The 23,737-nt window shown below is 45.0% G+C and overlaps 1 protein-coding gene across 2 annotated transcripts in view; it reads right to left on the bottom strand.

Annotated features, from left to right (window-relative positions):
- Positions 1-23,737, bottom strand: part of SDK2 (sidekick cell adhesion molecule 2) — a 404,613-nt gene that overhangs the window by 42,353 nt on the left and 338,523 nt on the right. For both annotated transcript variants that reach the window (XM_077328296.1, XM_077328297.1), the window contains 13 exons: positions 18,467-18,662; positions 17,549-17,647; positions 16,764-16,955; positions 12,556-12,677; positions 7,321-7,430; positions 6,428-6,578; positions 5,835-6,072; positions 5,552-5,667; positions 4,793-4,982; positions 4,020-4,118; positions 3,368-3,562; positions 1,729-1,930; positions 1,254-1,357 (listed from right to left, as the gene is read on the bottom strand). In XM_077328296.1, the coding sequence (XP_077184411.1) occupies positions 1,254-1,357; positions 1,729-1,930; positions 3,368-3,562; positions 4,020-4,118; positions 4,793-4,982; positions 5,552-5,667; positions 5,835-6,072; positions 6,428-6,578; positions 7,321-7,430; positions 12,556-12,677; positions 16,764-16,955; positions 17,549-17,647; positions 18,467-18,662 (2,014 nt within the window). The remainder of the gene's footprint in view (positions 1-1,253; positions 1,358-1,728; positions 1,931-3,367; positions 3,563-4,019; positions 4,119-4,792; positions 4,983-5,551; positions 5,668-5,834; positions 6,073-6,427; positions 6,579-7,320; positions 7,431-12,555; positions 12,678-16,763; positions 16,956-17,548; positions 17,648-18,466; positions 18,663-23,737) is intronic.

The following is a 23,737-nucleotide window of genomic DNA, read 5'->3' as shown; positions in this document are numbered from 1 at the left end:
GTACTTGTGGATTGTAAACTAAACATGAGCAGGCAGTGTGATGCAGCGGTAAAAAAGGCAAATGCCATTTTGGGCTGTATCAACAGAGGCATCACATCAAAATCACGAGATGTCATAGTCCCATTGTATACGGCACTGGTCAGACCACACCTGGAGTACTGTGTGCAGTTCTGGAGGCCTCACTTCAAGAAGGACATAGATAAAATTGAAAGGGTACAGAGGAGAGCGACGAAGATGATCTGGGGCCAAGGGACCAAGCCCTATGAAGATAGGTTGAGGGAATTGGGAATGTTCAGCCTGGAGAAAAGGAGGTTGAGAGGGGACATGATAGCCCTCTTTAAGTATTTGAAAGGTTGTCACTTGGAGGAGGGCAGGATGCTGTTTCTGCTGGCTGCAGAGGAGAGGACACGCAGTAATGGGTTTAAACTTCAAGTACAACGATATAGGCTAGATATAAGGAAAAAGTTTTTCACAGTCAGAGTAGTTCAGCAGTGGAATAGGCTGCCTAAGGAGGTGGTGAGCTCCCCCTCACTGGAAGTCTTCAAGTCCAAAAGGTTGGATACACACTTTTCTTGGATGCTTTAGGATGCTTAGGGCTAATCCTGCGTTGAGCAGGGGGTTGGACTAGATGGCCTGTATGGCCCCTTCCAACTCTATGATTCTATGATTCTATGATAAGTTGGAACAGGTTTGGAACCAGCTGGCCTTTTCACCCTTTCCAGTTCTCTTCCTTACAATAGTTGCCATCCCATAAGGCAAATTCCATGTTTCCCAGCTTAATCTTTTTTTGCCCTTCTTCCTCTTTCATCAGCAGAAAAGGTGGCTGGATTGGTTGTGCAGTTCCCAACACTAAGCCTTAATGGCCATCCCAACTTTTCCAGTTTAATAGAATGTCACTGTAGGAAAAGCACAACAAAGGAAGACATTGGCCCCTCCTGCAAGACTACAGGGATAGATCAAGGGCAGAGCAGAGGAAGATTCTCTGGCTCAGTGTGAAGTGAGTGAGTTTATGGAGGAGGGGCTAGGGGTGATGCACACTCCTTCCTGCACTTCCTCTGTTTGGCCTAAACACAGGATTGGGTAGCAATGAGAGGGCTGGAAGAAGTGATCATGCCAGCCATGCACATTGCAATCGCTTCAGCTGCTCAACAGCGTCGTTCACAAAGTACGACTGTCTCTATTACTATAAAGAGAGAAGGAAGAAAGGTGGGATCTCCTTCTGAAGTGGCCCATGATTCAATGTGTCCACTTACCAGCCTGAAGTGTGGTGAGTGATTCTGACTCTTCACTGTACTCGCTATCGCCAATGTCGTTGGTTGCTTTGACCCGGAATTTATAGGTGGTGAAGGGCTTCAGCCTGCAAGGTGAATTCATGATACTTAACTTAGCCTTGGTCAGACCTTCCAGGATGCAACCTTCCTACTACCCTCTGCTTGATACACCGAATTCTCAGCATTTCCCTCCCCAAGGCCTGCAAACTCTTTCAGAGGGCTTCAGAAAACCCATCTTGACAGAACTGTGTGATCTGATGGCTGGCCCTGATTACAGAGCCCTGAAGGAAAAGACAGGTTTTATCCCCCATTGATTCAAGGATTACAGAATATCTTTCAGAGCAGAAGATGAATGCAATCCCTGAAACAGCCACTCAAGACTTGTCCACCCAGTGGCAAAACTGGGCTACTGAACAGTTCTTCCTGAAAGCCTTCCTCCACTTGATTTGTTGCTCACCTGTTAATGATGAAGGATGTGTTATTATGGCTGACCGAGGCAGAATGTAGCACCCATTTCCCATCGGGGAGTTCCCGCGTTTGCACAGTGTAATAACGGACTGGGGAGAGCCCATCACTGCCTGGTTCCCAGGATAACAGGACGCTCCGTGCTTTGACATCTTCCTGCAGCACCACCGGCTTGCTTGGAGGTTGGGGACGGTCTGAAGGGTGGTGGTGAAAAAGGCACAGGTTACTGACAGCTGGAGGCATGGAGTTTTGCAGGGCCTGTAAGATGGCACTCTTCCACAGCGGTGCCCAAACTGTGGCTCTCCAGATGTTCATGGACTACAATTCCCATGAGCCCCTGCCAGCATGGCCAATTGGCAGGAACTCATGGGGACTGTAGTCCATGAACATTTGGAGAGCCACAGTTTGGCCACCCCTGCCTAGGCCTATGGTTGAGGCCATGACAGCTTAGAATCATGTGGATGTCCTTCCTCTCTTCTCCTGCACTCCTTCCCCTCCCCTTGGTTCACACTTTATTGGTTGGCTGAGCTGTGATGGCAAGAGGTGGAACACCAGTGGAACTTTACTGTGTTTCACTGTGTTTTTATGGTTATTTATTTATTTATTAGATTTTTATACCGCCCTCCCATACGGCTCAGGGCGGTTTACATAAAACATTTTCATTATATGATGTGATGTTTGTAACAAGGGTTGTGAACCACCCACTTTTGAGGGAATGAGTATTATATAAATTAAATTGTAAATAAAATTTAAAAATAAAGGGCATGAAAGTGAAAATGGATAACAGACAGGCAAAGCCACTAATTCCTGAGTGATGTGACTATTACCTAGGATGGAGCTTAAGAGGAGCCTTCCTTGTGCACAGAGAAAACTATCCCTTTGTGTTCCATCTGGACACACATCTTTATCTTCCCTATCCTGTCTCACCATATAAAATATATAAATCAGAAAAGCACAAATCCACTGGGTTCCTAAGAATCTCCGCTTTTCAATATCAAAATGGTGCTTCTGCCCAATGAAAAGGTGAGCTATTTTGCATTTTAATCTACGCATTTTAATCTTCAAAAAGACAGTAACACTATGTTTGCTTTATGTTGGGAAACATAGTTGGAGGAAAATGAGGGAACTCATTCTTAGAGCTTAAAAGGGTTGTGTGTGTGTTTGTGTTTGTGTGTTCAAGATGCCTGAATTTCAGGCAAAAAGTGCATGCCACGGAGCACCCTGTTTCCTTTGGGCCTAAGGTGGAAGAATTATGAATGACACCACTTAAGATTGCAGTGAACGTGTCGTATGTGTGTGGGGAGGGGGAGACAATTCTGTTGTAGATTTCAATGCTCCACCACATTAAAATACTTGAATTTAGTGAGAAAAGTGTACAGCACAACTTACTTCTTAAAGTGCAGAAAAGTTTATAAAATACAAAAAGCTTTGTTTGTAGCTTATGATTAACATTTTGATCCCTCTCACTTGCTGTTGGAAAATGGAAGAGTCTGGACTTATACTGCCTTTAGCTACTCTCTGTAACTTATCAAATGATGCTCAGTCTCCTACAAGTTCCACTGAAATGCACTGACAATGTGGCATAAGGCTGACCTTCCCCAAACACTTCTGTTCCTTCCTGATGCACCTACCTCTCTTCTCAGTGGTGACCACCAGTGCTTCTGCTGCCTCGCCCCAGCCTTTTCGGGTCTGAGCTGTGATACGGAAGAGGTAGGTGGACTCCGGTCTAAGACCAGTAGCTGTAAATTGGCGGGCACTGGGGTTGAGTATTTCCACACTGGCTGAATTGGCAGTGGTGGTGTTCAGACGGTGGGTGATCTGGTATGCTGAATAAGATTGGAACATGTAGTTAGGGAATGCTTCTAGGCAGAGAGACTGCCCCATATCCTTAAGGCAAGCCAGGAGGGAAAATCCAGCATAAAGTATTTGTTTGTTTTTTTATTCTGCCCTTCCTTCAAAGAGGTCCATTTATGTGGGCCTCCTCCTCCTTTACCCTTACAACAATTTTAGACTGATAGTGTGGTCTCCCAGATTGATGAACAAGTGGGGATTTGGATTTTGGACTTTCCATTCCTAGTCCAACATTCTACCATGGAATGCCAAATCTCAGTCGAATGGGATCATGGAATTTGGGGAATGAATATCCATGTACTGGCCATTTGTATCCTCCCAAAAGGCTTCTAGTGACACTGAGTGCCATCTAAAATAGTGGACAGAGAAAAGAAGCAGTTTTAGCGGCATGAGCTACCCTGGCCCACAGTCTGTATGGGGTTACTTGCTTACCCAGAATAATGCCGTTAGGAGCAGTGGGTGGTTGCCAGATGAGCCGTACAGAAGTTGTTCTCACTTCAGGAAAGAGGATGCCAACTGGAGGCCCAGGCACTGGAACACATTAAAACAGAACCCAAAGATGTTGTCAAGGAACACAACTTGTAAAGCGGCATTGGTCAAGCTTAGTACCTAAGTCTTGGGTGGGGGGCAGGACCTGTGAATCTAGACATGGACATATGAATACAAACATTTCCCAGAAATAATTTGAAAACGGTCATGGGGCATTATAAATTAGAGACAGGATAGAGGACTCATTGACTTAAAAAAAGGCTTACAAAAGAGTAACTGAGAAATAAAAAGCTTGTCTTGAACTCACTCAGAAGAACACAGAATACATACATAGGATAACAATTATGTACACACTTGTACAGGAATTGTTAGGCACATCCACAGCAATGTGTGTATTTATAAATTTGTGAAAGTGTTCAGAAGACAATAGCAAATGGATACTGTTGCTGTAGGCTGCTACTGTTACTTTTCAAAGCACATTCATGCATGCGCACTTGGATATTAAAAACTGAATTTTTAATAACGCAGGGTCAAGGTACTCCAGTGAACGAGACTGCAGCCCTCTTAATAGTATTGAGTTCATTCATAGCCAGTGATTGCGCTATATGGCTTAGATGTTGCTTCACAGATCCTCTGATTCCAGCACTTTCCTTACCCCCCAGCTGACCAACCCCCCCACCCATGGCCAACCAAAAGATGAGTTGCTGGACACCTACCATCATCCAATGTACGTTCAAGGATGTGCGGATTGCTGGGCACACCATCACCAATGCGAGTGAAAGCAAGCACCCGGATCTCATACAAGACATACTTGCCCAAGCCTGTGAGCTGGGCACTCCTTGAGGCATTGCCCTCCACCACCCAGAACTGGGCCCTTGTGTCTGAGTCTTTTTCCTTATACATGACCTAAAAGGGAAGGGGAAGAAATTATGTAGGCGAGAGAAAGAGACAGAAAGACCAACGAACAAGTCCCTAGCAGTTCCATCTTCCTTGCCCTGGCTGCAACCAAATGCTTGGTAGAAAAACTCCATCTTGCAGGCCCTGTAGAACTGAGATAGCTCCATAAGGGCCTTTAAGTTTTCCGGGAGCTCATTGCACCGGGTCGCGGTCAGGACTGAAAAGGCCCTGGCCCTGGTTGAGGTCAGGCAAACCTCACAAGGGCCAAGCTATAAGGCTGTCTCTCAGACTCCAGCCACGACGAGGCAGTGGGCAAGCTACTTGTGGTTGACAATGTCACACACTGCTGACAGGTCTAATAACATGAGAAGCGCCGACTTGCCTCCATCCAACTGGTGCCAGAGATCCAGCTCTGTCCAACTGGCACTGGAGATCATCCATGATTTCTCAGCAATGTTCCCCCTTATTTCCCCCCTATTGAGTGCAGCAGTTCACATCGTGAGTAAAATATAACTGTTGTAATCTTAAAATACTGGGCAGTACAAAACCCTGTGGGTGACAGTGTTACCAATATCTACCTTGTAGCCCAGAACAAGCCCATTCCGGTCAGCTTCAGGGATGTCATTCCACCGTACTAACATGGAGGTAGAGGTTGTAGCCAGGGCAGAGACATTGGTTGGCCCAGAGGAAGGCACTGTGTGGAAAAAGAATGGAAGTGCTTCATCAAACAGTTCCTCTGCAGCAGTTAACACGTAGTGTGCAAACCCACAGAAAAGTCCAGAGCTTTACATGCAAAGTTCCAGTCAGGTAATTAGGGGTCTGCCTGATTGTCTAAAGATGAGTTTGGGTTGGGGAGCGTACCTGACTCCCGTGTTCGTCCCACCACAGTCTGACTCCATGGCCCAGGCCCAATGGCATTGAAGGCTTGCACCTGCACACGATATTCAGTCCATTCTTCCAGATCTTCAATGGTGAATTCGCGCTCCATACGGTCATGGATAGTGTGGGCCAGTGTGCGGCCGCGCCCATCTAAGCGTGAATAGCGCAGACGGTAGCCAACCGACTCAGGGCTGCCATTGTACCCTGTTTCTGGCAAGGGCTGCGTAAATAAAGAGGACATCATTGCTGGCCTGCAATCTATTACTTTCAGGAGTGCTTATAATTAAATTATCTTTCCAACTGGACCTAATGTATGCCAAATCATGTAAAAGTTATGCACTCTTAAGGGGTTCCCAAGACCATGGAACCTGTGACACTCAAGAGAAACTGAGAACTTTAGATCCTTTTCTTATTTTGGTAGGCCTCTTTATCCACGTTGGACTGTCAGGCAAACAGTGCCTGCGTGGCTAACCTAAACTGTGATTAACCTCCACTGCTTCTTTATTATTTATTGGATCCTACCACACCTCTGAAACAACTGATAGAACTATTTTGTTTCTTTTGCCCCTGCTCACCATCCATCGAAGCCAGAGGCTGGTTTCACTGGCTGTGCGTAATGTAATATTGGCAGGAGACGCATCAGGTGGGGCCTGCAAGGTCTGGATCCTGCGGGAAGGCAAACTAGGTGGGCTGGTGCCTACAATGTTCACTTGTCGCATGCGGAAGCTGGTGAGAGGAAGAAAATTGATTAGTACTCAGAGGGACAGAAAATGACAAGACTTTAAAATGTCAAAATTATAGACCTTAAGCATCCTTCATGACTTTTAACAACGCAGTGATAGAGAGAGCTACCTAGAGCACTGATTAATATCCAGTGAAAGGTGGAATTCGGACAAATTACAACCTATCTAGTTATTTTAAAGAATGGACCCTGCTTACATAATTGTTATTATTTTGTGGGGTCTCATTTCAACTTTTCTTTGACTTAGGCAAATAGAAAACATCAGATGATTCACTTTTTGTTTAATTGTAATCCAGAGTGTTTCCCACGTGTACCCTATCCTGCACAGATTCCTACATCTCATTTTGTGCTTGTGGCACATTAAAATAGTCTGTATGTATGGCTGATTGATCGATGCTAGCCTCAGATCAGCTGTGGGGGCTTACTTTCTTCTTGAGCTAAAATTCTACACTTGCCTGCAAAAGTTGCTTTATTAGGCCAGCCTCTCAGGCCATTCTCTCCCAGAGCAACCTCTGCCACCCATCTTTCCCACTTGATATCCTTCTAGAGGAAAACAGCCATCTTGCTGATCATGAGAGTCAAATGAGAAAAGGCTACTTTCTGACAACACTAAAGCTGCATGATCATGGAAGTGTATGTAAGAACTTGGATGAGTGTGTGCAAGCTCAGCTACAGTTTGGGCATTATCAACATTCTTTCACTCTTCTAATTTTGGGCAGCACTCACCTGTAGTACGTGTAGGGATTGAGGCTGGGCACCTCCATGGAGCGGGCATCTGGCTCATTAGACAGCTGGTGGATGACGGTCCACTCCTCGCTCTCACCAGTTTGACCAACCTGGAGGCAAAAGACATTTGAGTGGGCTGAAGCAGCATTATTACTGCTGTTTCTCTTCACTTTGACATTAAAGCTAAAAGGATTGCTTAGGACCTGGTATATGCTTACCTCACTACTAGAAAGGCAGGACAATATTTGCCTTTCTTAAATGCTAGAAATAAATAGTTGGGCAAAAATGGATTACCAAACTTTCTAAGCATTTGTGAGAATAAACTACCATTTTTTTATCATTATTGTTTATTGAAGTTGTGGTTACCTTTCAAAAGGGAAAGAAAAACTTATTTACAAAGGCAACTGCCAATCCTAAAAAAACCCTACAATCAGCAGAAGATTAACAATATAATTCTAAATGGGGCTATTGTCAGGATTCTTTTCACAAGATTCCATGTTTTTATTTTTTTCATCTGTTTTTATGGCCTGTTCTTTAAGTCCTATCATGTGTTGTTTGGAGGTTTGTCTATGCTGACCCCAATTAGTGGTCTAGTGATATTCCACAGAACTCTTTCCCATGTTATCTCCTGCCCTGGCCTTGAGTAGGTGAAGTAAGTAGCTTGGGATGCTGTGTGGACAAGTATAGCTTCACTGGGCTTTGAGTTTAGTAATGTTGCTGGATGTTGTTTGCACCTGGCCTTTCTGCACCAAGATCTGAAATGAGGGGAGGGGACTGTGTGCATCCATATAGGTATATTGGGTGACTATATAGGTAATTGTAATTCAGTTTCAGCAAGAAGATTCCTTGTGCCTATACATATATTTCTTCAATAAAGAGATTTCTTTTGCATGAAAGCATATGCTTGTGAGATATTCGATGGGGCATTGACAGATTGCTGAAAATCACTTTTTTTACTACTATGGAGTATACCATTTGCATGAGCCTTACAATGTCTGGTGGGGAGGATGAAGTGCCAAATAAAATTAAACCTGACAGGACGCTGCCTGATGGCAATGATAGAGCTGGGGGACCAAGACTGTGGGAGCCAGAGGTGTCATGTTGGGCACCTCTAGAAGGAAATATGAGCGAAGTGCTTCAGAGACGTGGGCATGGAATGTGACCACTCACCATCAGAAAGATATCTTAAACTATGACTGGGAGTTGCAAGGCCTTGAAGAATGGGCGGCTCAAGTTGGGTGGCCCTTTTGTCCATCCATGAACCCTTGTCTGGCGAATGCAATGCTGCAACGTGAGCTAGGCAAGGTCCGAAAACAAATACAGGGCCTACTGATGATGGTTGCCTGAGGCCAGGAAGCACAGCCTGCCATTCTCCAACTTGAGTAACCACCACAGCTGCTACTGCCACCTCATTGCCTGAAACCTGATGGCCGTGCTTGATGTGGCCACCAAGAGGTCTTCCTGCTTCATTGTGTAAGTCTCAACCTTTATGAGAGAATAGAGGGTGGGGCTGTCAAAATGGATGCAAGCTGAGTTCATGGGGACTTGCCTGGAGAGAGAACCAGTGGATTGGTTTGTGGATCTTTTTGATATGGATTCCTTGGAACTGGCAGATTTTGATGTGTTCTTGCAGCACTGAGGGAATGCTTCAAAGACCCACTCCAAGAGGAGAGGGCCAAGGCTCAGTTGCAATGCCTTAAGCAGGGAGCTTGGTCCAAAGCAGAGGAATTCTGCTGCTTCACAAGTATATTGCATGATTGGACTGAGGCCATAAATGTAGTTTCTCCAGAAGGGACTGAACCCTGAGGTCCTTTGATGGACCCTGATGCAAGATAAGCCCCAGACACTCATAGGATGGGTGTGCTTGGCTGGTAAGAAAACTGGGCCCAGAGAGTGAAGCTGGTGAAGCAATGCCAGGGGTGGGGGCCTAGAATTCAACATCCGGGGGGGGGTACTGAAGACTGAAGTGTGGCTATTGGATTATTTGCCCTCAAGGAAGTAACTCTAAATTATAGACAACAGATATCAAATAAGGAATACATAACTATTCATGTGAAAAGAAATTATTAAGAATGATCCAAAGACAAGATGGCAAACATATCATAAGAGACAGCCTAGTAAGGATATGGTTTAAGTGCAGAGAAAGATTAAGTCCTTGACTTTCAGCATTAACTTCTTCAATAAATGTTCAAAATATAAATGCATCATTTAACCAAATGTTGTGGACCTGTCAGGAAACTAGGAAATATTGAATTGTGATACACCATGAGCTGCAAATGACATTGAAAGTTAAATTTGCATTGAATCCAAAGTATATGGCATTAAATATGGTACCAAATAAAATTAAAATGTATAATGACCTCGTAAAATATATGGTAACAGCTACCAGGATCCTTCGTGCATCAAGATGTTAAAAAGAATCAGCAGCAGATATTATGGATTTGTTAAATAAATTGATGGAATATGGGACAATGGCAAAACTTATGTATTTGAAACATAACAAATCAACATCGGAATTCAGAAGAAAATAGAGGCCAATATTAGACTATATTGAACAGTAAAATTTAAGAAGAAAAGAAGAGAAAAAGTGATTTTCAACCTGTATATATTAACTATGGGGATAATGCAGTACGTGGTTTGTAACCTTAAGGTGATGTATAAAAATAAGATGTGCACGCTTTAGGAACATTTCTTTTCTAAACAGTAGGTTTGTAGTATATAATAATGATATTGGGTATCTCCTTTTCATTTCTATGTATTTTTTAAAAATTGAAGTGTTTTAAAAAAGACTCAAGTGTGGCCAGCTGAGAAAGTGGAGCCGACTGAATGGAAGGGCCAAAGGGAGCAAATGCTGTGCCTGGGATGTGGAGCTGAGAGGCATTTCATGGCCGACTGTCTCAAGAAGACCTCCGCACCTGTAAAACCAATGGCAGCTGTCAAATCACCTGCTGTGAGACTGCATGGGCGAATGGAAGATTCTAAGAGCAAGTGCTAGTCCACTGAATGTCCTGTCATTGTGCAGCTTGCTCCTGGCTCTGCTATTACTGATGAGTCCTCCAAAGGGGAACACAGTCTGGGATTGACGGCAGGAAACAATAAACACCTGCAGTGAAAGATGCCTATTGGCAGGTCAAGGAGATAGGTGTAACCCCAATGGTGAGTGCAAATGCATCCCCTTTGTTAGTGTCAGTGACTCTGAAAGGCCCTAACTGGGAACCAGTGTGACTATAAGTGGCATAATTGATGCTTATTACAGTAACTTGCTGATCAACCCTGTGATGGTGGAGGGTTCAAAATCTGAACTTAGAATGCTTGAGCAGGTGATCACCTTTGAGTGTGGTAAAATAACTCATTTGGGGACTTGATTGACTGGAGAGCCAGTCTGGAGAAATCAGGTTTTAGAAATTGACTGGAGAAATTGACTGGAGAAATCAGGTTTTAGCCTTCCGAGCCCCCAGCTGCACATCCCATTGGAAATGTGATGGAGCTGCCAGGAGGCAGCAAATAGACACTGAGTTTCCCAACCAGAGGGAGGGGTGTGGGTGGGAGTGGTGCTGGAAGACTTGAAGGGACTCCCACAGGACTATTGGGTTGTGCGCATCGGCCGCCAAAGCAGCTGTTCCAGCTCAAAGCAGCCAGCGCTGCAGCATGTGGGGGGGGGGGGAGAGGTGATGCTGGTGCTGGTATGCCAGTCACCGCCTGCATGCGGTGCAGGTGCCCCTGCACTGCAGCACTGGCTACTTTGGGCTGGAACGGCCGTTTTGGTGGACGAAGCGCACAAGCAGTCCATGAGTCCTAAGAAAATGACAGAGCTCAGAGAGTTTGTGAACAAAAATTTAAAGCAAGGTTTCTTTTTTGGCCACCCCTGTATTGTTCACCAAGAAAGCCAGCGTGGTGTAGATACCCAGCATGGTGAAGTTGTTATGAGTGGTGGCTTGCCCTCGATTCCTGTTAGAATAATCTCCAATAGAGATTCTGGTAGGACTTTTTTAAGCTACTGGGGGTCAAACATGGTTTCAGCTCTGATTATCATCCAGAAATAAATGGCTAGACAAAGCATATCAATCTTGGACTAGTATCTAAGGTGCTTCATTAATTATCAACAGGCCAATTGGGTTCAAATTATTGCCTTTTGCTAAGTTTGCCTACAACAACACAGTACATAAATGCATAGGTATGTTTCCATTTGAAGTTGTGTATGGATATGATGCTAGGTCTTTGCCAGCACCCTCAATGGATAGTCCAGGAAACCTTCAAGAATGTGTGGCTGATGCTGGTGGCTATCCTACACAAAGCCAAAGAATTTTACAAGCGTTGTGCTGATTTAAACCCTCCCCCTCCAAACTGAACTTTATTTGTGAGGACAATGTATATTTCTACAAAGTGACTGAAATATAGAGAGCCCAGTAAGTAATTTCAGGTGTCATCAACCATTACTAGAATTATTAACAAAGTGACTTAAATTGCCAAACACTTGTAGACATATTTTTCATCACAGTCTGCTTAAGATAGCACCTGTCCTGGATTGTTGGTACCCTGCTTCTGAAGAACCTGTATCCATCATGATTGATGAAAACACACATTGCAAAATCTGCCAAATTCTCAGCTCCAGGCTCATTGTGAAATGAAAACACTTTCCTGATTCTGAAAATGAGTGTGTGGAAGCTGCCCATGTAAATGCCCCTGCCCTGTGGCAGAATGTTCAATAATGTTACCCTAATAAACCTGCGCATTCTCAGCAATGGGGGATGGGAAATGTCTTGGATGTGTGTTGAATTTCAAGATCCAGTTCACAAGTTTCCATGTTCTTGTCATGAGCTGTTTTTTTTGCCTTGTGCTGTTAGGATGTTGAACTGACCTGTCATCTTTTCTTTAACCAAGCTAAAGTTCAAATTGTGTGAGGACAACTCACGCCCTACCTGATTGGCCCTCCATGGGCATATGCTCCCAATAGGGAACAACCACACCCCCATGGAGAACAGTGGGAAAAGGTCTTCTTGCTGTGCTTGTGGGCTCCCTGAAAGCATTTACCTGGTGACTGTGGGGAACAGGATGCTGTTCTGGATGGATCTTTGGTCTGATCCAGCACTGCTGTTATGTCCTTAAGACAAGTGCATATAAAAATGTGTGTAATATATTCTGAATGCAAAAGTTTGGACTTCATGCCAAAGTGTTTCAACCCCAATACAACAAAGGAATGTATGAGCTGCCTGATGAGTCGGACTCATAAGTTACCTGAGCTTCCACCTGCCATCTGGAAATGGATGTCTTGCCGTCATAACCAGGGCGGAACTGAAGTGTGACTGAACGGGGACCAATGTTGGAGATACCCAAGTTGGTAGGAGGGCCTGGGAGTTCTGTGAACAAAGGGAAAACACATTAATAGAACTTGGCTACCTGCAGCCTAGAGATAAGACAAGCTGGACAGACCACCCTTTCAGGATGAGAGGGAAAAGCAGCTTGCATGGTGTAATTCAGAGTAGAAAAGTAGACATTAGGAAAAGTGTTGAGTATCCCCTCCCACTCTTGACATTTCTCTTCATTCTTCCTCTAAGGAGCTCAAGTTGGCATACATTGTTCTCTGCTCCTCTATTTGACAACCCTTTACAATAGGATAGGCTGACAGAGAGAATGACTGGCCCAAGGTCACCTCATGCCATGGACCATAGTACAGATATGTCCTCATGAAGGAAAGTGGAAAAAGGCTCAGAAGAGAAGATAGGTGGGCACATAATGCCACAGAGGCTGATAGAAACTGTTTGCTGATCATATCCTGCTAAACCCATCAGCCAAGCCAGCACAGAAGCAAGGGAAGATCAGCCCAGACAAGGGATAGTCAATTCTAGAATGATGTTTCCTAACAAGATCTATTATTTCCTTTTTTATTTAGCTTTACACAGCTCCTGCACAGTGAGATCTTGCAAAGGAACAACATTGTGTGTTTAAAAAAAAAACATTTGTTGTCTTTTCTTACATTTCTCTCTGTTCCACATTTCCTCCTTCATTTTGTGCTCTTCATTTCGTGAACTGTCATTCATCCATCCTAATTTTTCTACCCTCATTTTGCAGTCTCAACTTCTCATACATTCTGGTTGGCAACTAATATTTAATAGTAATATAGGAGCAAATACCTGACAACAGTATGGACATCCTTGGCTGATATCTTGCCAAGGAAACGGCCTCAAAGAAATATTGAAGTAATCCAAATAATAATGAAATTCAAACTTTACATCCCATGAAGGTCATGAGGGGAGCTGTCAATGTTTTTTGCAATCTCATATTCATTATTTTAATATTTGTTAATTTAATAAATCGGAAGCTTGCAAGTGGTTGCTTGTTGTCCTACTGTGAGGGACATGTTGTCTGCTTGCATAAATGAGACCCACACTTGAATTAATTGAATTATTCAAACAGTGAAATTAATTGAGATTGGCAAAGTCAAAGTTCACACTGAATTAAATTAAATTGGAGAAATCTGTTCATGAAAATGAATCTTTTAAATTATGAACAGCACATGCATCCACACTCCCACTGGATGGACTGAGGAAGAAGGAAAGAGGCCAAGCCCATGGAGGACAGTGCAGTACCAAAGGCAATGGAACGGGCCTCTCAGCCCACCAGCTGACTGTCCCTGCTGGGAAACCACCCTTGGGACAGCCCTGGTTGGAGTCCCAGAGCCTGGAATGAACTCTCCCCTGGGATAAACAAGAAACAATTACAGGCAATGGCCTTAAATACTGGTGCAGTAACGGAATTGAACAAGGTACTTTAAAATGGTTTTTATGTGGTTTTAATAATTGTCAGTTGTTCCTAATATTATTTTGTATCCAATTTTATGTTGTTAACATTCCCAAGCCAGCTTGCCAGGAGGGGTGGTCATATAAATCCAAGCAATTAATTAAAAAAACAAAACAAAACAAACAGTTCCTCATCCTGGAATGGACAGTCCCACTGTCCCAAATAAATTGGAGATTGAGCATTGACTTCTGTAGCAGGCCATCAAATGATGTTGCATCAATTCAAGGTGCTCCAGAGGGATCTCCAACTATCTCCAGGAAAAGAATCATGAATGGACACTCCCGCAGGTGACAGTGTATGTTGTGCTGTCTCAGATAACTCTGCCCTGAGCTCCTTGTCCTTGGAATGTACAGAGGTTCATGTTTTCTCCTTATTGTTAGTCTTTTTTGACTTTTTGACTTTTTCTTTTTTTGACAGATCCTCAGAGGGCGAGTGAACCTTTCTTTCACTGTCTGGAGTGGTTCCTTCAAGAGAAGCCGTGAGAGTTACCAGTGTAGGCCTCCTGGGGAGACTAGACCGGTTGTTTGGAACCACCATGAGCGACCAAACCGAGGACGGACCCGACCTCAGGGTTTTGCTAGATGGAGTCGATATTGAGGGTGTAGGCTCCTTTTTGGAGGGCCTGCTGACAATGCCATTTAGATAGAAAGCTCTGTTTATCTAGCCTTGGTGTAAACTTTTGGCAAACCCTGCAGGCCCCATCATTGTAAGTCTAACCCACACGAAGTAAGCATCTCTCATGCTCATCACAGTGAGGCATCTCTGCTCTGCTTTTCACAAATTTCTTGAAAACCGTTTTGGAAGACATCTCAAAGTCTCCTTGTCTCTGGAAACAAAATAACATGGCTGACAAAGCCATACCACATATGTACAGGAAATAGCACAAAAATGTCCTTTCAGTGGTATTGAAAACAGAACTGAAGGGTGCAGGCACTCTGCCTTAAAATATGTGGTGCATCCAGTGGCACTGCAGTGCTGTTTGGTGGGGCAGGAGCATACTCTACTGGAGCTTTAGCTTTAAAAGTTCTCCTCAGCAGACCACCTGCATGTACAGCCCCAATGTGGGGCTGCACTATAAGAAGGAAAATGAATAACAGAATCATAGTTGGAAGGGGTGATACAGGCCATCTAGTCCAACCCCCTGCTCAATACAAGATCATCCTAAAGCATCCAGGATAAGTATCTGTCCAGCCACACTTAAAGACTGCCATTAAGGGAGAGCTCAACACTTCCTTAGGCACAATTCTGCTGCTGAACTACTCTGGCTGTGAAATTTTTCTCCCTGATATTTAGCTGATATCATTCTACTTCAGGTCTTATCCTCTGCTGCCAACAGGAACCTTTCCTTGCCCTCCTCTAAGTGACCACCTTTCACATACCTAAAGACAGCAATCAGGTCCCCTCTCTTCCTCCTCTTCTCTAGGCTGAACATCCTCAAGTCCCTCATCCTTTCCTCACAAGGTTTAGACCCCAGGCACTGGATCATTCTCGTTGCTCTCCTCTGAACCCTCTCAATTTTGTTCACATCCTTTTTGAAGTGAGGCATTCAGAACTGCACACAGTACTCCAGGTGGGATCTGACCAATGCAGTATACAGCAGGACTATGACATCTTGGGATTTTGATGGGATGCCTCTATTGATACAACCCGAGACAGTATTAGCCTTCTTTACTGCTGCTATAATATTGCTTTTTGGAGCATCACCTTCTAAGATATGTGATATCTAGGAAAAACCACTCTCAGCTACTATTTTACTCTGCACAGAGAGTGCATCTCATGCTTGTTCAGGACGCGCCGACACTGCCTGTAGGCATGCCAGAGGGCCGCACGAACCTGTGCTGCCGGCCGCAGGCTTCTGCTGGGCCCAGGGGCAGGCTTGCTGCGTCATCGACATGGTGGGGCTGTCCCTGGGCCCGCCAGAAGCCACAACGCGATTGAGCGCCTGGCTGCAGGCTTCTGGCGGGCCCAGAGACAGCCCCGACGCATCATCGCCGTGCCAGGGCAGTCCCTGGCCCCTGTAGAAGCCCGCAGGAACCCCCACAGCCACCTGAAGGCCCGCCCTTCTGCCTAGCACAGGGACATAGACACGTCGACGCTGCCCCTGCCCCCCGCAGAAGGCCCCAGGATGCTGCGGAGCCGGCCCCACGCCTCTTCACCTTGCGCCTACTATCAGGTAAGCTGGCGGGGAGGGGGGTCCCCTTCTCTATCCCTTCTCATTCCCCCTTGTCCCCTTTCAAAGCCCATTTTTATAAATGGGCTTTGAAACTAGTTAATTAATTAAACAAACAAAAAATGCTGACGGCAGACCTGAGGCTGCAGAAAGCAAGATGCCATAATTGGGATACACAGCATAGGTAAGAAAAGATAGCACCACAGACCAAGTGTGCTTTGTTTGTGTGATTCTCTCACAACCACCCACAGGCAATTTTTCCCTAGCATAATTTCGTGTTATTCCCTCCCTTCTCTCTTTAAAAGAAAACCTTCAGCAAAGCTGTTGGAGAACTCTCTCTCTTCCTGTCCTCACAATAAAGAACCACAGATAGTAAAGATGTGAATGCTATTACACTTCTGAGTAACCCATCTCTGTCCTATTTGTGCAACAGCATATTATTCTGTTGCAGGCAGGACCTGTGAGCCAAACTTACCTGGAGGAACCCCTGAAGAAATGGTAGAGGAGGAAAGTTGCCCCTGTCCTTTGGAAGTCATAGCTGCCACTTCAATGGTGTAGGTGGTCAGGGCTGTGAGGCCTGTGACACGGTATTCCAGTGTGACATTAGGCAGGTAGTGGGTTACACGCGTGTTTGTGCGATTGTATTCCTCCCAGGAGATCCGGTAGCCTAAAAGAGGAGCCAAAACACAGACATGTAAAAAACTGCACGTGTTATAGCTGTAACCAGAAGCAACCAAAACGAGCCCAATAAATTTTATGGTCAGAAGCCAAATTTAGGCTGCACCAGCTGGCCTTCTAAGATGCTGCTTATGTTGCCTCAGTGCACCTGATTTCTTATAATATATCCTTGAAATCTATTTATTGCAAGCAGGTGGGCTCTGTGAAGCTTGAGACAAACAAATGCCATGGCTCTAGTTTTCAAAATGCTCCCTTGTTGCAGCGGAATTGAAACCAATATAGCTCCTTGGATGGAAATCCTCCCAGCTACTTTCTAGCTCAATGACAGCAGGATTCTCAGTATAAATATCAGGTGTTCAGAATCATAGAGTTGGAAGGGGCCATACAGGCCATCTAGTCCAACCCCCTGATCAATGCAAAAGTCTAAGAAGAAAGTACAACCTGAAAGGAAAAAGGCTTTATGAGAAATGTAGGAATGAAACATTTCAAAGAAACTTTAGATGACCTCCCCATAAGTATAATGGAAAATTTAGAGTTAAAGGATCCCCTTTGCTTCTCCTTCTGACTTAAAGGATCTCTTACCTGTCAGAACGCCATTCTTTTCTAGAGGCTCTTGCCAGCTGACTTTCAAAGATGTGTCCAGGATCTCACTGAAGCTGAGGTGTCCGACTGGACCCGGAACTGGCCAAACAAACAATCCCACCACCCAGTTACAACAGGAGAAACATTCTTCTTCATATCTCAAAAAAAACCAAAAAAACCAAAAAGGGAAGCTGCTAGCTATGGACAATTCCCAAAGACCACAAGCTGGGGCTGGATGTAAAGATGACTGCAGGAAACACAGCCAAGATGGAATCAGGGACCTTCATAGAATTTACACCACCTCAGCAACCAAAAATCAAACTCCACAACTGAGAAGGAGACAACAGTTTTTCTAGGGTGGAAGAGGATGTTTAAGTTATGTGTGCTGTCAATGCAGAAGTTTGTGAGCCCACACAGTTCCATGGACATACACATGGCACACATATTAAGCTGCCTTATACTGAATCAGATGAGCCTCTTGTGGCGCAGAGTGGTAAGGCAGCCGTCTGAAAGCTTTGCCCATGAGGCTGGGAGTTCGATCCCAGCAGCCGGCTCAAGGTTCACTCAGCCTTCCATCCTTCCGAGGTCGGTAAAATGAGTACCCAGCTTGCTGGGGGGTAAACGGGAATGACTGGGGAAGGCACTGGCAAACCACCCCGTATTGAGTCTGCCATGAAAACGCTGGAGGGCGTCACCCCAAGGGTCAGACATGACTCGGTGCTTGCACAGGGGACACCTTTACCTTTACCTTTATACTGAATCAGACCACTGGTTCATCATTTACCATCTAAACCTTTTATCTGCCAGGATTGAAACTGGGACCCTCTGTCTGCCAAGCAGATGTTCTAAAGCTGAGCCATAGCCCCACAGGAACCCATGAGCTGTGCCTGTGCCCAGCTCCAAAGGGAAGGGCCGTACCGTCCTCATGGGTGCGCACCAGCTGTGGTGGGCTGCGGGGTCCATCGCCTGGTGTGGTGAAACACAGCACGGAAGTAAAATACTCTGTGAACTTCTTGAGGCCTGAAATATAACCCACGTGGATATTGTCTTGGAAGTTAGGCCGCACCGTTACTATAGTCATGTCTTCTTCTTGTCCTGGTTCCCAAGCAATGAGCTACAATGAGAATAAACAATATCATGATTCCAGTCATGTGAAAGCAACTACTTGTGAAGGCTGATGAGAGCAAGACAGTGATCTGGCAGACTAACCTGAGAACTTCAAAGTGTGTCGGGAGAGTTGCTACCAATTTGCCATTGGAATGTTTAAAAATCAGCATCAAAGTAGAACAGCTAACAATTTTCAAATTTCACACTGTTAAATGCTTTAACTGGATCCTGTTCGCCAATAGAAGTGACAAACATAGCATCCTTAACCCAAAATTCTGAAATCAAGGGCCCTAATTGGAATTTCCTGGGTTATTATTTAGACCTGATGTCAAATGCTCAGCCACACTCAAGTTTCTGGTTAGAGTCCAACTCTCTTGTAGTCTGAGCGCCAGCTCACCGTGAGGGAGAGAAATGCAACAGGCCACTCCAAGTTCAGATCAAAACCTGTGGCTAAAACAATGAGGCACAAAGAAAGAACACCAGCCTTGATTTATGGACTTCCAAATGGCAGAGAACTGACCCAGCAGCACTTTGTGCAAAAATTGTAGAAGCCTTTATGGGAAATAAAGAAAGGCCTCTGCTGGACCCCTCTGAACATAAATAAAAAATGATAACAACCATCAAGTTCAGTGAAACTGAACAACTGCTGTGACAACATACAATACAGTTAAGGGAGCATCAGCAAGTTAATAATTTCCCATTTCTCACAATGCAATAAAAGAGTTCTAGGAAGTTTTGAAAACAGCTCATGATAATATGAATACAATGGGTAGCACTAAGCTTTTTTTGCTTTTCTTACTTCAGTTTTGAAAACCTGCTCAGGTTCCCACATGCTTTTGCCTTAACAGTGCATTGGATGTTCTCAGTCAATCTACTTAGCTCAGGGGGAACTAGGATTGGTGCTTCGACCGCCAAAGTGGCCATTCCAGACCAAAGCAGCCAGTGGTGCAGGGGTGGAGAGGAGCGGTGCTGGTGTGCTAGTCGGCGCATGCATGCAGATACCTGCGTGCATGTGCCGACTGGTGCGCCATTGCCAGTGCCACCCTCCCCTCCTGTGCCATGGCGCTGGCTGCTTTGGGCTGGAATGGCCGCTTCACTGGGCGAAGTGTCCAACTCTATTGGCCACTCCTCAGTTCTTTGCCTCTAGCTTCAACAAACAGACTTGACAGAGCCAGCTTGGTGTAGTGGTAAAGAGCGGCAGCTTCTAATCTGAAGAGCTGAGTTTGATTCCCCACTTACAGCCAACTGGGTGACCTTGGGCTAGTCACAGTCCTGTTAGAGCTGTTCTCACAGTGCAGTTTTTCTCAGAGCTCACTCAGCCTCATCTACCTCACAGAGTGTCTGTTGTGGGGAGAGGAAGGGAAGGCAATGGCAAACTGCTTTGAGACTCCTTTGGGCAGTGAAAAGCAGGGTATAAAAAACAATTCTTCTTGATTCTTGAGCCCAGATCTCAGCAGACCTGCCTTTCCCCCTTTCTATGGCTACATATTAGATCTTAAAAGGTTGGAAGATATAGCTACAGGATATGTGAATAAGTTCTGTAAACATAATCCTTTAAAGACATATTTCTGAACATTTTATAAAAAGAATGATGAAGAGCTGTTATGCTCATGGTTTCAGCATCATCTCCTGCAAACCAGTCATTAGCCCAGGCAAGCCACTAAGTGAAACTGACCCCCTTATTGTGGTTGCCCAAATTCAGAAAGAAATTATAGCTTAGGGAGGAAATAAAGAAATAGCAATTTATTCTTAGATTCTTTTGCATTCAAAATAGCTGTCCTTAGAATTGTGGTTTAGAGTATAAATATATGTGCTAGAACATTTATCTGAACAATCATGTCACTGTAGATGCTTTCAATAAATTGTGTACATACTGGTTGTTGGTTGTTATGAGTTGATATCACCTTAGTAAATTTGTTATCTGGAGTCAACAGTGCAGCATGTCCAAATATTGAGATGGATTCTAAAGACTGTCAGTCTCTGGTCACAGATAGGGATTATTTATTAGATTTTTTAAAAAATGCCACTTACCCAAAGGGTCTCGGGGCAACTTACAACACTTAAAACAACATTGTAACTTAGAGGCCAACAAAATCAGATATAATAAACTCAAATATAATCTGTACAAAATATTAAAATATGATATTAATATACAGAACTCCACACCATTTTGAACAACTGTCTTCAAGCCACTTAACCTGGGTAAGGGGAGGGTGGTATATAAATTAAATCACATAAATAAATATACAACCAAATAAATAAGGTGATTGAATGGGAACTGGCAGGACAGCTTCAGGGTTTCTTGGAGGAAACGTCAACACTTGATCCTTTCCAGTCTGGCTTCTGGCAGTTTGTATTAGATCTGTCTGCAGCATTCAACATGGTCCATAATGAACTTTTGACCCTCTGCCTAGTTGACATAGGGACTGGAGGCAGAGCCTGGTGGGTAGACATGCCTCCCTTGCTATTTCAAAGAACATTTTTTTTCTTCCTCCTCTGTGCTGTGGAGACAGGAGAGGGGCCACTAATTACTTGTTCACCTCCCCTTTCAAAGGTTAATTGGCCTGGCCAGGAAGCAGGTACCTGGAGTGTTTGTGTTTTTGTGTGTGGGGAAGTTTCTTCTTCCCAGAATCCCTAGGAGAGGGGCTTCCCGTGGGAGGGGACAAACATGGATATAGGATTGTGACCAAAGGGAAAGAGGGTCTTTTGCCTGCTTACCATCAAGGAAGGAGCCTGCTCTTAGGGGAAGAGTTGAGCAGCCATCTTGGACATGTGGCTGAAGGTGGGCTGATAATGCAACCTCTTAAGCAAAAGTGCCTATCCTGTATTAACATCAGATAGGGTATGTTTTAGCAGAGAGACAGAAGGATTGCATCTCATCCAATTTCTTTTGCTGCTTTTGCTTAACTCTGTGCTAAAGATCTGCTTTTTAAGTCTTGTTCTTTTAATAAACTATTTATAAATTGGAAGTGGGCAATGATTCTTTGATCCACGTAGTGCTCCCCCATCTCAGAAACACCAGCCCAGTGCAAAGGGAAGACCCAGGACCAGGGGAGGGAGCTTGGCAAGTAGTTTCTCCCCTGGGGGGGGGGTGAACCCTTGAAGTATCTCATCCTCATGGTGCTCAGGCGTGGGGAAACCACAGAGGCAAGGCCTCACAGGTGTGGAAGGGGCAGTTAGGAGTCCTGGTTTTCCCAGTTGCAACCCTGCTGCATTTTCCCAGCTGCAACCCTGAGTGTTGCCCAGAAAGTCCCACTTGGAGTTGGAAGCTAGCCAGAACATGGGGCAGACAAGGTGGGCCTGTACGGCAAAAGTGGGCTGGTTCTATCACACCCTGAAATGTCTAAATGGCATAGGGAGATGTGTCCCAGCATATGGCTTGTCTCCAGCAGAGTCACCTGAAACTCAACTCTTCCAAGGCAGAGGTCCTGTGGTTGTGTAGGAAAGGCCCAGAACAGGAAGCATGCTTGCCCAGCCTGTATGGTGTGCAGCTTCAGGTTGCACAGTCTGCCAGGAATTTGAGCATGATCTTTGACGTTTCCCTTTCTCTGGAAGTGCAGATCACCAGAGTCACCCAGTTGGTATTTATCCATCTTCAACAAGCAAGGCTCCTAGTGCCCTATCTGGCCCTGGAGCGACTGGCCACAGTGATGCATGCGACAGTTACCTCCAGATTACGGTTCTGTAACTCATAGAATAGGGTTGGGTGTTTCGGTGTCCGAAGCGGCCGTTCGCGCCTGGAGCAGCCAGCACTGCAGCTGTCTCTAAACAGCAAGTTCCTCAGCGTTAACCCTCAGCCCTACTAGATCTTGACATTCCATGCTGTCTGGTAGGCAGCAGATGGACATCCACATGTCTGTTTCACCTCTGGCTAGACCTATATGCATGGGAGCAGGTTTCAGAGTCCGGTTTCCATCTCCACCGCCCTACTACTCAAAGGGTTATTTGAGAGTCATATGAGATTTTAAAAAATCCTCTCCTCCGGCTTTCAGCTCCTCTGATCTCCCTCTCCTTTGTCTATGGCTCTTCAAAGACATGCGGAAACCATCTTCCTGGGATTAAAGCCCGGCAATTGTTGCTGTGAAGGAGAGGTGTGTGCTGAAGGGGCAAGGGATCAGTTATGAGCTGGTAGCTATTTCTCTCCTCAGAGATTTGCCTGGGAATGAATTTGTAAGACTGGCACAGGGAATACAATGAAAAGAAGGCAGTATAAAGCATCTTGATCTTCGGCCAGGTATTTTCTCCTATGATTACCTAAAAAGTGGAGTAACTGTCTCCTATTTGGCCTGCTCTTTGAGGAAATGCAAAATAGCCCTTGGTTTGTTTGTTTAGATTTCTATACCGCCCTTCCCTACGACTCTGGGTGGCTTGCATGTTGAGCTGGGCCTTAAGGCTTAGGATGGTTGTGGAGACTAGCCATTTGAGTCCAGAAAAGCAGCTAAAAGTTCATGAAAAAATGCACTCCACATTACAGTAACTGGAGAATGCAAACAGTGCCTTGATACCAGCCCAACATGGTATAGCCCAAAGCTTCACATACATTTGTGGAGGCTGAGAAACCATTTCATGGGCCAGATGTGGCTTAGGGCCCAAGAAGTAGCCAGCAGCCGAGGCAATACAGGGATGAAGTATGGGTTGTCTTTGTGGAGTCTGGGATGAATAACAATGGCTCATTTAGAGCAGTGTCACAGCCACTCCCGCCAGCCACCACCCTGCCTTCTTTTCCCAGGAGAATGTAGCCCCTTGCTATGGCTCAGAGTGCCTTATCTGCTCCAGTAATGCTTGCAAGGCATCAGTGACAATGTTCTAGGTTATGAAATGGTTCATTCACTTTGGATGCAGGAGGCCTGACTCTCCCAGTCTCTCTGCAGTTTGTTAGTTTCCACCCTCAATTTCTCTGTCTATAAAACAAGCATTACAGCAGCCTCCCTCTCAGGTGAGCAGCAATCCATGCTGAAATGGTAAGAGGCAGGTAGCATTAAAGGTCAACAGTAACAAGAACAGTAATGGGTAATGATTCAAATCCAGTAGCACCTTAGAAACCAACAAGATTTTAGGGGGATGAACTTTTGAGTGTCAAAG

Source organism: Paroedura picta, chromosome 3 (assembly GCF_049243985.1).
Source record: "Paroedura picta isolate Pp20150507F chromosome 3, Ppicta_v3.0, whole genome shotgun sequence".
In the NCBI taxonomy this organism is placed as follows: domain Eukaryota; kingdom Metazoa; phylum Chordata; class Lepidosauria; order Squamata; family Gekkonidae; genus Paroedura; species Paroedura picta.
This window is presented reverse-complemented; position numbering and strand designations above follow the sequence as displayed.